We start from the raw sequence: 15,692 nt of genomic DNA, 5'->3' as shown, positions 1-15,692 counted from the left end.
GTGGATTTATGAACGAGCCATTCATTTCATTTAAGTAGAACCGCCCCTTCTACGCCGCCTACTTACTTAATAATCAATTGCTCGAGCACTTATTTATCTTTATTTCAAGTAATTTACTGTCTGCTTCGACTGCCCTCAATTCATTGATTCGTATTGCTTTCACTACTCCTACTGATGACTTCGTGACTTTCCTCCTTCTAGGTGCTTCAAATCTACGTTATCAATACGGAAGAGGGCCACCTTACATTAAGCCCGCCCACCTTACGGGAATGGTAGTAGGGTTGTCGAACCGTCGTAGTGAGCGGGGTGTGTTGACAGCTTTCACACGGGCAGGACTACGTGTTAAAGTCGATGGCGAAGAAGAAGACAGGGCTTATCGGGAAGAGGGGGGTAGTATGAGTAGGAGGTTTGATTGATTTCATTCCTGAGTCTTCTTTCTTGCATTCCATCGTTAATTGCGGTGCAATCTGGAAGTCTCAAAGCGAGAACTGATTTCACTTCTTCCACTGAATCCCAGGCTTGAGGGCTTCACCCATTTTATAACCCCGCGGTAAATTATTACTTTATCAGTTTCTGTGCTCATGAGAACTAACAACAGATCGTCACCAGCGTCTGCAAGTACACAAAGGAACTGCTGAGTTATGTAAAAGCCGGTTTCATCCCTTGGTCATTATGGGGCAGTGTCATAGTCTACACTGAGAACAGTGAATTTCATCTCAGGAACGAGATCTATAGTGGCAAGGCGGTAACCGCACAGCATAAAGAACTCCCTAAGAGCATGGAGTGAATATCCTACTCATCATCCTTGAATTAGTAGCCAGCCCAAGCATTGCCGTGTACTTTGCAATATCCGAATGTGGGTCCGTTCAGTTGGAACACGACTTCAAAGCCTTCTGACGAAGGTGGAGATAAGATTACCCGAATGATATAACGCGGATAAATAAAAGGAATGAAGTTGGGATCAGAAATTAGTTGCATTGGTGGTGTGGGTAACCAAAGCTGGGTGCGCGTAAAGATATTGGTAAGGACAATCTCATGCGTGGCATCTGATGCAGTGATAAGGAACTCATTTGAGGTGAGGAGATTTCCGAGTTGATCCAACTGTCCTATCTTTCAATTCGCTTATTGAATTTGTGGGCAAGGACGCATATCTTCAGCTGAGGAAATCTTCAGTGGGCTAAGAGATCCAGGGTTAATCCCTGATGTGGTCACATATAGAATATGAAAATATCAGGATGCTGCGGCGATTCCGCTAGAGCTTTTGAGCTGCATGAAGAAATGTCAAGTTGCTCCTCAGAAAATTAGTAGAATAGTTTCATTGGCCTTCGTCAATGGGACAAACGCTCCAGTGTATGCGTTACAGTTACTGGGAAGCTAGCATTTTTGCTTGTCATGGAATCAAGTCTATTTGTTCGAATGTTCTTTTTTTGGAAAAACCAACCACAAAAAAAGTCTCCCTTTCTCTTGGAGCAGAGCTTCATCATAAAAGTGGAGAGTCACAATGAGATTTAGTGGAATGGATATGAAGGGTATAAATATGCTATTTGCTGCTATTCCATCTATTTGTGCATCAAGTCCGAAGAAGATCTCAATCTATAATGAAGAAATGATAGTAGCTCGTTGTTTTATAGGCTTTCTCATATTAAGTCGGAAGAGTTTAGGTAAGACTTTCAAAGAAACTCTCGACGGGAGAATCGAGTCTATTCAGGAATCATTGCAGCAATTCTTCAATCCTAACGAAGTCATTCTGGAGGAATCCAATGAACAACAACGATTACTTAATCTACGGATCAGCTTGCGAATTTGCAGCACCGTAAAAGTAGTAGAATCATTACCAGCGGCACGCTGTGCGCCTAAGTGCGAAAAGACAGTGCAAGCTTTGTTATGCCGAAACCTAAATGTCAAGTCAGCAACACTTCTAAATGCCACTTCTTCCCGTCGCATCCGTCTTCAGGACGATATAGTCACAGGTTTTCACTTTTCAGTGAGTGAAAGATTAGTATCCGGGTCTACAACTTTGGTAGAAGCTTCTACCGTAGAACAAATTCGAGAGGCCTTCTTATTAGAACCCAGAGACCTAATTCGAGAAGGCTTTATAGTCCTCAGAAAGGTGAGGGTGGGGGGTATCCCCGGGAAGAGATCCTGTGGAGACGGGGTGGGCCTGTAGCTCAGCTCAGAGGATTAGAGCACGTGGCTACGAACCACGATGTTGGGGGTTCGAATCCACTTCTGAGAAGGAAGTATTGGCTATGCACCCCTTCCCTTGACTAACTAAGTCTGCATATAAGGAGTGCAGAAATTCTATACTGTTCGTATCGCCGTGCAAATTATACGCAATTTGTTTCATTGTAAACCCTTGGCCCTTCCAATTCACGCCCGGAGGAGTATTACAATAGACGTTGAAACAACCCTGGAGCTTATCTGTAATTTGCTCCTTGAGCGTTTCTAACGTCAATAAAGTCCTCCAACTTATGATGCCAGTTTTCCGAAGCCGCGGCTTTTACCCGCTTTATAAGCGATGAGTAGGGCGATGCATAAAAAGTCATATTTCTTGGTGTAGGGATGGATCTCATAGGAAAAGAGATACCGAGGCCCACCAACCAGTATACTTGATTTATGGTTTGGTGGGGAAAGAAGAGTGGGTATGGGGCTTCTTTCATGGTGCCATTCTTTACTTTACGTAATAAAAATCAGAGAGGGACTGAACACTTGTTTTGATCTACGAAGAGTTGAAAAACAATTGAATTGCCTTTATTTGATCTTAAAGAATCGGCATTGGCTTCAGTTCAGATCTTATGGGAAAAGGCGCGTAGCGAAGAAGTGTATGCTCAATAAACTGAAGAAGCATATATAAGAAAGAAGCCATCATCACTATGTTTACTCCTACCCAAGGAAGGAGGTCAGTCAAAGCAATGAAATGAAGAGGCCTGTGACCTAATACCTATCTGTGTTCTCTTGGATAGTGGTCCAGTTTGAATAGTTGTATAGTTATTTGTAAACCCGGGGGCCCTGAAATTAGCCAAAACAACCCGGTGGGGTAAAGTCGTCAAGTGGACTATGGTTCACAATAATAGTGACTGACACGAGATGCGATGCCAAGTTAGAAGGTCAAAAGTGAGAAAGTTGGAGGGGAGATGCCATGATCCTAGGTGTAGATTGGCTTATCAGCCTATGGCCATTCCTTTAATACTTTTGAACGATGACTTAATGCTTCAAAGCCCTCCCCATATAGCACAGCCTTCGTAAGGCTTATCACACTCGGGCCTGTAACTGGAATCTGAGCATTTCTTGTTTGGGGTTCGCAAACCGACTTAAGTCTTTATTTTCTAATAGGCTTGGCCTTCGGGGGAACAAAGCCATTCCATGGAACCTGAGACTTTGATTCCAGCCTACTTCTACTTGAAAAGCTTCTTCGTCGACAAATTCTTAGACCCCGTTGTCCAGTTTTGAACGATGGGAAGTAGAAATATCTTTCCCACATTAGCGATTTGAGCAACCTCCGTTGAAAGCTTTCTTTGCCCCGCCAAAGGAAAGGGCATTTGTCATCCTTGGTCTTCGTTCAGGCAAGTCTAATCACACAAGTGAGATAGAAACACTGATTCGGGAGTATCAACTAATTTCATTTAAATGGCTGGGAAAGAAATCAACTAATTGGTTGGTAGCCCGCTTGGTACTAAGAGGTTCCTTGCCCTTCTTCCATTTGGTAAAGTGATATTTTTAGGATTTGCTGGCAGGGAAGTATGTTTGTAGGTCAAAGTTGGAATTAGAATCGGGGAACTCGGTAAAGTAGCTTTCATAGCTTTCACATATTTGTGAGCCCTATGGGTAGATAGAAGAAGGTACCCGACATCATCCACCTTACGTTGAGACAGAAGAGAAAGAAGTTTATTCCCTCGCTAGCAAGCTTCTTTTCTTCTACTACCTGATGATTGAATTGGACTTCCTTCCCCACAGAACCCAAGATGGTTGACTACTAGGCTCACAACTCTACGCAAAGGTAGGCTCGATGAAGAAAGCGCAGGGTTACTTTCTTGCCTGAGGAAGTAGTTAGAAGTACTTTCTTATTAATCTGCTTGATGTACATAAATCGATGGTTAAGGCGCGCAGCGGTAAGGTTCCCACCGAATCAAGAATTCGGCAATTGAGGAGCTCGATTAGTCATACTCACCACCACCAGCTCTAGGCCCATCTTTTATATCTATACCGGAAAAGCGCTTCGCTTGATAACGGCATTCATAAATGAAAGGGAACTTCTACTCAGGCAGGCCCATTGGTTTAGTCAAGCCATCCCGTTGAAAAAAATCCTCTGTTTTCTATCAGAGAAGTCTAACTATTCCACTTGGCTTAAGAGAGATAGATACCGATACGCCCTCTTTTGCGCCAACAAGTCCCCGTGACGATAGTAGTCTTTATTCAGAAGGGCAGGGTGAGATAGGTAGCCACACCTATGTATGATCAAGCTAAAGTATACATCATGGCTGTATCTGCCAGAGCGCCCTTCTTATGCCAATTAGCAGGTTTGTTACAAATCATGGGAACAAATATAAAATACAAGACTCTGATCTACTCAAAGGTCAGATGGGTTGGTTGAATTTCTTCATAAAGAGTAGGCTTCTATGCCGCTATCTATGCCACAAGGCTATCCGAAGCGAGCCATAAGAGAGCCTTGTCCTAGTATTAGGAGCGATGGAGCTTTTCCAGTGAAAGGAATACGTAGCGAGTCACGGGAATAATAGAAAAGCACTCTTCGGGGGCTCACTCTCGCCTCTATTACATAACCTTTCCCCGGTATACTCCCCCTTCGAGATGGTCACTCAACCTATTGAAGAGCCTGGCATGGAAGACCATCTTTAAGAGAGAAAGTTCCTTGCCAAGAGCAATCCAAGGCCCTCTCAACCCAAGACAAGAGGTCTTGAGTCCATATGGTTACCACCTAAAGCGGATACCGTAAAATCGAGGTAGAAATCTCTAGACCTTCCCCCCAGGCGTATAAACGGTTATTGAAAAAACGGAACGATGTTGCTTTGCATGGGAAGCTGCCACCTGTCTGTAATAGGAACCGAGTCGCTAAAGGAGTTTCATCAGCATCGAGTTATTGAGCCCACGGAACGGGGAGTGTTAACGAGTCACTAACCCGTAGTGCTTCCTAAACCTCGCGATTCGACCGTTGGAGCTGAGTCAATCTTGCCAAATTGGCAAATGTCTGGGTCTGTCCTATAGAATAGCTCATGGAACTTGCTTTCCAGATCGTACCAACTGTTAATAGAGTTTGGAGAGATGCTCATATACCAGGGGAAGGCCGATTTAGTAAGAGAGTTGGCAAAGAGCCAAAGCTTGAGGAAGTCCTTGGACCTAGCTTCCCCGCACTGGACCGAGAACCGAGCTATATGCTCAATAGTCGATCGACTTATTCTCCTCACCGGAAAAGAGAACAAACTCTGGCACCTTGGAAACTGAGGAACTCGGTCGATCCAATCAGGGTATGCTTTCCTAGCCGTCGGCCTCAGATGGACGAGACAAAGAACGCAACTCAGGGGGCGAAGGTGGAGGTCCGGGCAAGGCTAGAGCCAAGCAGAGGGATGGAGTAGGGGACGGTTGGTGAAAGTAGGAACGAGCGGAATAAACGAACGGAATACTCACTCTGTTCTACTCCCCCAGTAGAGCTATATGTAACGAGTCAGACAGACTTTTTACTTGTAGCAAGCGATAAAACGGCTGCACAGTTCTACTGTGCCGAGATAAGAAACGAAAGTGCAACGGCTTTCGAGTAATAAAGAACCTACTTTGCCAGCCTTGAGAAGGGAATGACCCTAGAGCCCAAGCAAACCATCTACGCAAGGCCGAAAACCCGCCAATCAAACCGCTAAAGCAAATGGGCAAGAAGGTTGAGCTGATGTAAATAGTAAAGGTCGGAAGCTCTAGCTTATGAAGACTCATGTTTTGTCTTGCCTGTGTCAGCTTCCATCTCCCGATGTTGCTACTCGTATCCATTCCTCCGTCTATAAACGACGTAAAAAAGAAGTACCATTCTTTCTCAATACTAGATTCCCTTATCCAGTGCAAGATGAAGGGATTTAGTGCTCGGAGGGCAGAACCTGTCTGTCAATTGGGCCCGATCTAGCTAATAAGAAGCATCAATAGAATGGAGTGGAGAACGCATAGACTCACATCCCCAGCCTTACAGTAGACAAGGTCGTCGGATCCACGGCTCTGCTATTGGAAGCACTACAACGGATATCATACTTCATGGGCGAGGGGAGGATGAGTATGACAGGCCGATACCAACTAGAATTCAAATCTGTATGCCAAGAGTTTGATCAACTTATTCAGGTGGCCAGATAGAAGTTTTTAGAGAAAATGGAGCCGGGTTTCCCTTTTTCCCAAGGGGAGACTGTGCCTATGGCCTCTCTTTCTTAACGCTTACCAGGGTCTTGACTATCTCATCGAAGAGTGGTCTAGTCATGCCTCGGATTCTTGCTTCAGCAGGAAAGAGTGGCAGAACTGACTCACAAGCAGGCGGACAAGCGTCGTTCTGAAAACACCATTCTCGAATCCATCCTTGCAATACTCAAGCCAAGCTAACAACCCTGCCGCAAGAAATTCCTAAAGAGGATCTTTGTTACTTATGGATGCAAGAGAAATGGAACCAATTTCCTCCTAGAAACCAAACTACTTACTAACCGCCAATACGGACAGCTAAGAACTATGGTGATACGTCCACAACATCTCGATAAGTGCCAGGTCATCTTCTGTGGGGAACTGCCCACAATGAAGTTCCCGCAGCAAGTGCCGGATTTGTTTAAAGGATTTTGGAACCCTCTTTTTCCTAACATAAGAAACCCAGCATAGTCCCACTAGAAAGGATTATTATTGATTCCACTTACGGGTCTTTACCAGGGCAGCACATAAGAAGCAAGATCCGTCTGTATCTTTTTCCTTGGTTGGATCGATTTCTGGAACATGGTCAACTGACATGCGCAGCCAAGAATCTCTTTTCTATCCACCCACGAGCCAATCAAAGCGAGAAACGAGGGAAAACACCTTTCCTCTGCTCATTCGAAATTGGATTCTCGATTTATCTGCCACTCCTTTCGCCCGGATGTGGCGGGAGTTTGAAATTGACCAATTTAGATCTCCTTTTTCTCTGTACTTTACAATGATTTGTGTAACAAGTCGCTGAATCCGCTCTTTAATACTGGGTTATCACCGACCTCACCACTGGGTGTGCAATAGATTTATTGGAGTGGAATCAATAGGAAGACAAGGCTTTCAAATATGGAAGAAGTGGGCTGGGCGGTAGAACACCATCTGAACTAATTGGCATACCTTGCTTCTGAAGAGCTAACCAAGGTTTATGGCATCGTGAACGATAAGCGAGGATCTAGGAAGCTTATCCAGGGGTTCCTTAGACGGAGGCAACTTAAGTCTCTGATCATTTAGGCGTAGATATTTCACAATTCGCTTTTGACAATGGATTGTGGATTACCGGGAAAACTAAGACATTTACATCATCTCCCTTAACAGAAGAAATAGAAGCTCGAGGTATCGACAGAGCTGAGCAAAAGCACCAGTGCGTATGGTCCACGTGACTGATGGATGTGCAAAGCTCCGGAATCTCCTACGGGGATGATGATCTCGTACTAGGATGATGCGCTTTGTTTGCATTCCCTTCGACAGAAAGAGATAGCAACAATTCGGGCTAACAAAGGGACTAGAACCGACTTCTTCTTCTTTGATCTTACCTATGATAAATGAGAATCCGCTGTCTTGTTTGGTTGAGGATGAAGCAGATCGGAAATAATAGTATTTCAATGGAAATCCTGTTACTACTTTACTTTCACTTCACTTTTCATGGCGAGATAGACTTGACTCTCCATCTTCAAGTGGTCTTGGCCGATAGGCGTTGTTGTGGCGAAACGGCATATATCTCCTTCGGTTAGCTAGCTACCTGACGTGATAAGGCTACTAGTTCCCTTCACTCGTGCCTACGGCGCACTTACCCATAGCTATTGCATGCAAGCTCAATCTTCTATCTCGCATTGCTACACGCTCGAAACCGCCAATTCGCTCGTATTGCTAATGCAACCTATAGAGTTTGGGGAGTGCGGCGCGGGGAGTATGATGGACGAAGGAGTGAGAACGACTGACGATAGAGCAGGGGGGCTAGCCTGAATTCCTTCTCCTTTCAGGAGAGCATACCTTTATTTTATTCTATTCCTTCGACGAACAATGTACTGAAATGCCTTTTTTCCCCATCCCGCAAAACCGCTTCTTCTGGCAAAAGCCACTTTGGGCACGTCCCACCGGAATTGCATTGCCTGGACTTAGGCTGCTTTCAGCCAGACTGGCTAAAAAGTGCCATAGCTCCAGTGATCCCTCTCCTGTGCTAAGTCTTTGTCTCAATGACTGCGAGATTGCTAAACAATGACTCAATAGAATGCTAATTGATGAGGCCTATCCTTCCCCTATTTCTATTCTGGTAACCCTTCTTTAGAGCGGAGCAAACTCCACGGAAATCCGCTTACCGAGGAAAGAGAAGTAGCGGGAAGGGTGCCCAGCAGTCACTCATATCATGGGATGCACTGGCCACTCCACCTCATTGGCAAGGATGGTTCAACCAGCCATCAAGCAATCGTTTCTATTCTCGATCCAATAAACGGCAGTAAGATGAATGAAACCTTTGTCACTCACAAACCAGAGACCTTTCCAGCTTTCCTAACAGAGGGGAGCACCGGCCCGGTGGAAAAGCAAGAGAAAAATCGACTTCTTCAAAAGGAGACCACTATCTTCGGCAAATCAAATATAGATCGAGTCATGAAGCAGGCTCACTACCTGGAAAGCGTAGATCGGCACCGGCAACTCAAATGAATATCCCCTCCCCTGTGGGATCGAGTTTCTAGGGCTTGCTTGACTTGAGGAAACCACTATCTATGACGACTCAACCGACAAGCTCACTTGCTTTCGATCGAGATGGATTTCCAGGGCAGGGCCTATTCCCTTAACTTACAAGAAAATGCGTATTACAATGATGTGATGATTTAGGTTCTCTGGCGTATTGTGCATGCCATGATTGAGGAATCAACGATCCATCGAGGCGAGGCTATCTATATAGTACTGGAATAGGGGCAAGCCCGGCACACTTAAAGCCATTCCAACAATCTTATTCGTCGTAAGCCCTTCTAGCAGGAGCTGAGTAAAGGTCCGCTCAAGGCCATGGAAAGGCAGATAGTACTTGATACAGGACGAGCCCAGTCTCTATCTAGTACGATATTCTGGTATGTTTCACTGAATTGGCATTTCTAGATACCAAACAAGTAAAAAACAGCAAGTTAGTTAGCTCAGTTGGCATAGGCGAAAAAAAGAAAAGGAATCAACGATAAATCGGGGAAAGAGCCGCAAGCGCGATATCATCTCTATATAGGAAAAATGGATTTTTCTTATTTTATAAAGTTATGGGACCCTGGCTTTAAAATCTTTCTTTTTTCTCGGCTCGAAAGAGAAAAATCAAAGTCAGGTAGCCGACGAAAACCGAAATAGCACAGATACAAAGTAAAGAAAGTATACACGCGATAATAGATAGATATATATTATATATAATGTTAGAAGGAGCTAAATCAATAGGTGCCGGAGCTGAACTCGTATTCAGAGATGGAGGAAATCAAGTCTCATGTTGCTCCTCAGAAAATGCGTATAGTATATAGTAATAGTAATAGTAATAGTAATAGTAATCTCATTGGCCCACTAGATAAGGATGGGACAAACGCTCTAGTGTATGCGAAACGAGCATTGCGTTTTGTCCGAGAAGTTCGTGAAAGAGTGCTCGTTACATCAAAAGAGATGGCGATGATCTGTCAAATCGACATTGTGTCGGTGTTCAGTCTCCCGCTCCTGTTCTCAACTATACTATGGCTTTCGTTACTATACTATGGCTTTCGTTGGGTAGAGCACGGGAGAATAAAGTCTATAGTGTATGCGTTACTGTACTGGGAAGCTAGCATTTTTGCTTGTCATGGAATCAAGTCTATTTGTTCGAATGTTCTTTTTTTCGTTTCGTTGGAAAAACCAACGCCGACGATTCGTCAAGAATGGATCAGTCTAGTCTCCTTTCTCTTTTGGGAGCAGAGCTGAAAAAGATGGAATTGTCAAGTACGATGATATTTTTATTAACGGATAGAAAAATGCTATTATCAAGTAGTAAACCCATTATGATTGCAACTCGTGGGATGCCTGGAATCCCACTAAATCGAGAATCGGAATCGGTGGAGGATGTGCATAGGGTACTCCGAGCCCTCCCCTTATTTAGAGAAATGGAAGGTATCTTGCGTGAGAGGAACCTGAATCTCCCGTCAGTACAGGAAATAAGCGCTTTCCGTGTGAATCTATTCTCTGGTATCCAGCGTGAGAGTGCGATTGCGGACTACGACGCTTTTTGGCGCTCCTTACTCGAGGAGATTCACACACCTCAGGGACGTAGTTGTTTTGGTCAGAGAATACAAGATCTGCACGCCCGAATGTCTGCCGAGGGCAACTGGGACTACTTGATTGCCCAACAAGGCAGATGGTATTTTGGTAACCTACCTAATCTCAACAGCCCGTTGGATCAATATCAATTTGGAATTCACCCAATTCTGGATCTGAATATTGGTGAGTACTATGTCTCATTCACAAATCTATCCTTGTCTATGCTACTCACTCTCGGTTTGGTCCTACTTCTGGTGCTGCCAATGATTCTTCGTTCATTAGAATGTCGATTCCTCACAATCGCTCTTTGTGATGCTGCGGAACCATGGCAATTAGGATCTCAAGACGCAGCAACACCTATGATGCAAGGAATCATTGACTTACATCACGATATCTTTTTCTTCCTCATTCTGATTTTGGTTTTCGTATCACGGATGTTGGTTCGCGCTTTATGGCATTTCAACGAGCAAACTAATCCAATCCCGCAAAGGATTGTTCATGGAACTACTATCGAAATTATTCGGACCATTTTTCCTAGTGTCATTCCATTGTTCATTGCTATACCATCGTTTGCTCTGTTATACTCAATGGACGGGGTATTAGTAGATCCAGCCATTACTATCAAAGCTATTGGACATCAATGGTATCGGAGTGCGCCTCTTAACGAGGGTGATTTAAGTGCAACGAAATGTACCGGTGGTTCGCGAAGCATCTGGCTTACCGGTCATCTCCCATTCCCGTCGTCGAGAGACTAAAAGAACTATAGCATGCCAGAAACGGGGAGTTGAGGTGGTTAGACCTATACCCCGAAATGCTCCCAGCATAGGAGCCTATGGTTCCATTCTTGTTATTGCTGGAGGTACACATACCTCTTCTCGGTGTGGTGGAGCGATATACGAAAAATAGATGCTAAGCCCGCAATGTCCGATAACGGGGCTTCAGTAGTGAATCTATCGGCACCACAGCAGTGGCATACAACTTTGGACCTAAGGGCCGGCCCCGTTACCTTTCGGAATGGGGGATCCCCGTTGGCAACAACCACGGTAGTAGTTGCGGAACTACTGGGCCAAGAGAGGACAACCTGTTGTTCCTGCTCCTCCTTCTTCGCTTCGGGGACGGAGGTCCTACGGTAGGTAAGAGCACGCACAAGCACTTGGCCGAAGGGGACCAGCGCTTCTACTCCTCCACCGAGGAGCCGTTCTTGCGAGAAGCAAGGGATGTCGTGAACGGTGGGAGGTCAAAGAAAGAGAATTGACCTCTGAATACAGTGATCCTATGATCTAGATAGACTCCGTCCTTTTTTTTTAGATAAGGGTGACTCAAGAGGGGGGAGAACTACCTAACTAAAGAAGAATAGCGCTCTTTAAAAATAAGAGTAGGCGTGGAGAGCTTTTTGCGGGGAAACTTGCAAGTCAAGTTTGGGGGGAGGCGGGCGTCGACCCAACCTTATGAGTATTCGGACTATAACAGTTCCGATGAACAGTCACTCACTTTTGACAGTTATACGATTCCAGAAGATGATCCAGAATTGGGTCAATCACGTTTATTAGAAGTTGACAATAGAGTGGTTGTACCAGCCAAAACTCATCTACGTATGATTGTAACACCCGCTGATGTACCTCATAGTTGGGCTGTACCTTCCTCAGGTGTCAAATGTGATGCTGTACCTGGTCGTTCAAATCTTACCTCCATCTCGGTACAACGAGAAGGAGTTTACTATGGTCAGTGCAGTGAGATTTGTGGAACTAATCATGCCTTTACGCCTATCGTCGTAGAAGCAGTGACTTTGAAAGATTATGCGGATTGGGTATCCAATCAATTAATCCTCCAAACCAACTAAACCGGGGAAGCTGAAGCGGAAATGCAATTCTCGGGTGAGGGAAGGCTTCGCTCGCTCGCTCAAAAAGCTCTAACGCTCGTTTACGAGTGGAGTGCATAAGCCCTTATTGAAGTAGGGCGAGGCCTTACTACACGAGCTCGTAAGTAAAGCACGGAACGAGCCTTGTCTACGAAGCTTCGCTTCATCATCTTGCTTGCTTCTGCCGAAGCTTAACGCACTATAACATAGGCATGCATGATGGTATGGTAGGAAGACTCCTTTTAAGGCCGACCACTACATAGGAGCGATAGGAAGCCAAGCCGTCAAAAGGAAAGGCGAGCAGCCCTTATTGCAATAGCAAACGGCCTACTTATAGCCCTATTTATACCCTTTATCGGGGACGGGCCTTACAAGCTCAATAAATTGCAATTCTTCACCTTTTCCTCAGACAGTGGGAATGAATTTTCTTACTTGATTGACATTGACAGATATGTGTACCACACCGAACAAGCAATATGTCATATGCTTGATGTACCAGCCAAGCCAGCTCTTTTTTTCTCCGTTCCCTTATCCTTCTAAAGTAAAAATAAAATGCAAGAGAGTTTGTATTTGCAAATGAAAATGAATATGGATCTAAAAAAAATTATATAATCAATCAATAAATAATAATTGGAATAATATAAAAAATATCCTTCGCGTATTCGTTTAGAATCTTGTTGACCCTACTCGCTTACTCCTATTTTCCTGCTTTCTTTTTCGACAGAATTCATTCTATTCTAACTTTCTTGAAAGAATGGGGTTCTGGGCTCACCCTCTCTTCCTTTTTGAGAAAGATGGGCTGCCCTGGGAGTCTCGCCTTGGTGATTCTTTCTCTCTTGGGGGTCTTCTTCGGTAGCGAATCCGCTCTCATAAATTGGATGAATTCTTCTGGGTCGGCTTCGGGATCCGCCTCTGAGAGTTGGCAAAAGTACCTCAACTTATCGGAGTCGGAGGAAAATGCCGCGTCCGAACCATCCACAAGCCACACCCCGCCGAACCCTGAACCTGAAGCACCATCCATTTCGTTCTTGCGAGAACGAATCAAAAATGTTATTCGCTCATGCCAGCGTATACGAAAATAAAAAATCCTAAAAAGGATTAACGAAGATCTTCACCTTGAAACGGCGAGCGCCGAGAAGCGGGTAAAAATCGCCCAGGTCCTCGATAACATGAACTGGAAAAGGGTTTTCTTTTATACCTATACGGGGGAACCTAAGATAAAGCCCATATCGACTTAACGGTCCACGATTGGGATCGCGCACGAAAAGGCTAAACACAGCCTTTTTCTTGTCCTCGGGACAGCGGGCTAGTCCCGTGCCTGTTTTTTTGAGTTGGGGTACACAATCTTCCTTGTGACTGCCAAACCAGATTTCCGTTTTTAGGGAGAAGGTGTAGTCTTTTTGAACGGTGGTATCGTCAAGAAGAACGAGGCCCGCCCCATTTCTGGGGCGGGGGGAAGGAGAAGTGGGACTGTGGGTCTCCTTTCATTTCATACAACCTGATGGATTCGATGCTTCTTTTTGGCTACCTTTTATATGACTCTGACTATTGCTGTTAATAGATACCTGCTTGCTTCTTGCTTACTGGCAACCTTTATAAGATCTCCACCTTCAAGCTTGAGTACAAGCAGCTCTTTAAAAAAGGGGAATTCCGGTCCCTCCCTATCCTTCATGTGCTCTTTCAAGATCACCCTCGACAGCGCAGTTAGGTCTTAGAGAAGGAACTGATTTACCTAAGTCTAAGTAAGTAGCCAACTTCCGATAATCATTCCTAGCTTTGCGCTAGATTCAGTATGGTGATACACATTTTAGAAATAACAAGGGATAATAGCTCTTCTTAAGAGAATGGCTGCTTTGGGGGAGTTCTCTTTCCCTCTAACCTCTAACTCGAAATTGAATAAGAGAAGACAAAGCTACGCATTCACTCGTAGCACTCGTTAGGCCCCCCATGAATATGCATGGAGCCATGCGCATGATTCCAAGAGCGAGGCGAAACTAAATAAGAATAACCAGTAATGTCACGAATGAATGAAGCAAGCACTTTTAGATGGTATCGATCAGAGCCAATCCACCCTGTTCTTTCCTGATTATCGTCACTTAAATGAAATCCCACTAGCTGAAATAGAATCCGTCAAGTAAGAGATAAGCCAGAGATCCAGATCATTAGAATACGTTACCGGTCCAAGATGGGCCTCATCGCGAAAAAGAGTATGTTATTCCTATCACTAGGAGTAGTAGCGCTAGCGGCGCAGAAGGAGAAAGTAGCTAAGCGCTAAGAAGCTATCTAGAGAGTTTCCAGCTGAGGTTTCCTATTGGTATCGGCGGAGAACGGATCTGAGAACAGCTTCTGATTTTGTTTTGCAATCAAGTGCAGGATGAAATGGAAGATAATCAATGGAATCCAAGTATCTTTGCCTTCCTTCTTCGCTTATTATCTTTGGCCAATGTCCCAAGAATAGGTTGAGAGAGAATATCCCCTAGCTTGACTTCCAACTCTTCACAGAGCAGTCGATTCGGTCATCACATGTTACTGGTTGGATGACGATCGGAAAACTCTTAGTAGGTTGGGATCAAGAAGAAGGATTGGTGCCGGACAAGAGATAAGAATAGAGAGAGAGTGTAATCAAAGCAAGGGATAACGGTCAAGTGCACATTTCATTCATGTCAAGGCTATCTGAAAAGCAAGGGAAATCATGATTCATTGGATTGGCAAATCAGACAGATTTAAGAGCTATACTTGGCTAAAGCATAAGACAATACTGCGGTGAAAGCCTTAAGCCAGGAAAATAAAAAAATGTTAATGAATTATTGACCCTAGTCTAAAGGTACCAGTATCTTTCCCAAGCACCAACTCGCTTTCGATTTTTTATGTGGGCTCCCTTTTCCTTGTGTTAAAAGTGCCAACTTCTTAGTTTTCGTACTTGAATTCGGAATTGGCAAAACTTGATCCTATTTGACCTACTGTATAGATAGCCCTATTTAATAAGTTGCTCCTATTTTGGTATTTCGTGCATCCGTTTCCACCATCCATTTCTGCCTCCTGGCAGAAATGCAGGGAATGTGTATCGTTCTAGTCTCTTCGAATCAATCAATATGACTATCGGAAGAAGAATAACTACCTTCTCGAATCGAAATCAAGACTCTTCTCTTGCGGGAAGCGTAAGTAGTGGAATGAGGCTGGAACCCATCAATATCGCTAAACCTGGAGAGTTGCTTGTGTTGGGTTCAAAGTTTCGCTCTACCAAGGCAAGGCAAGATATAATATAATACGCATCCAGCTTTAGCTGAATATAGTGAGTGTTAAGCAAAGTACAGTACGCCTTTAGTTAAGATTTATCCCAGTTTAGTTCCTTTTTAGTTTAGTTAAGCCATTT

General features: G+C 44.4%; 2 protein-coding genes across 2 annotated transcripts; both read left to right on the top strand.

Moving 5' to 3' along the window:
- Positions 1-604: 604 nt before the first annotated feature.
- LOC118473341 (ATP synthase protein MI25-like) lies at positions 605-2,167 on the top strand. Its single transcript, XM_035962576.1, has one exon. It carries the CDS (start codon positions 1,502-1,504, stop codon positions 2,165-2,167), a length of 666 nt encoding a protein of 221 aa, XP_035818469.1. The 5' UTR covers positions 605-1,501.
- A 6,197-nt stretch (positions 2,168-8,364) lies between these two features.
- Positions 8,365-13,808, top strand: LOC118473339 (cytochrome c oxidase subunit 2-like). Its single transcript, XM_035962573.1, has 2 exons — positions 8,365-11,112; positions 11,907-13,808. Exons 1-2 carry the CDS (start codon positions 10,086-10,088, stop codon positions 12,299-12,301), a joined length of 1,422 nt encoding a protein of 473 aa, XP_035818466.1. The 5' UTR covers positions 8,365-10,085; the 3' UTR covers positions 12,302-13,808.
- The last annotated feature ends 1,884 nt before the right edge of the window (positions 13,809-15,692 follow it).

The sequence above is a fragment of the Zea mays genome, chromosome 9 (assembly GCF_902167145.1).
Source record: "Zea mays cultivar B73 chromosome 9, Zm-B73-REFERENCE-NAM-5.0, whole genome shotgun sequence".
Lineage (NCBI taxonomy): Eukaryota > Viridiplantae > Streptophyta > Magnoliopsida > Poales > Poaceae > Zea > Zea mays.
Note: the sequence above shows the minus strand (reverse complement) of the source record. Positions and strands in the feature narration are given on the sequence as shown.

What these genes read in the sequence shown, in the direction of transcription:
- LOC118473339 (XM_035962573.1), top strand. Translation starts at nt 10,086, where the DNA reads ATGGATCAGTCTAGTCTCCTTTCTCTTTTGGGAGCAGAGCTGAAAAAG. An exon ending in TGGACATCAATGGTATCGGA is followed by an intron (nt 11,113 to 11,906) that starts GTGCGCCTCTTA and finishes CGTCGACCCAAC; the next exon opens with CTTATGAGTATTCGGACTAT.
- LOC118473341 (XM_035962576.1), top strand. Translation starts at nt 1,502, where the DNA reads ATGAGATTTAGTGGAATGGATATGAAGGGTATAAATATGCTATTTGCT.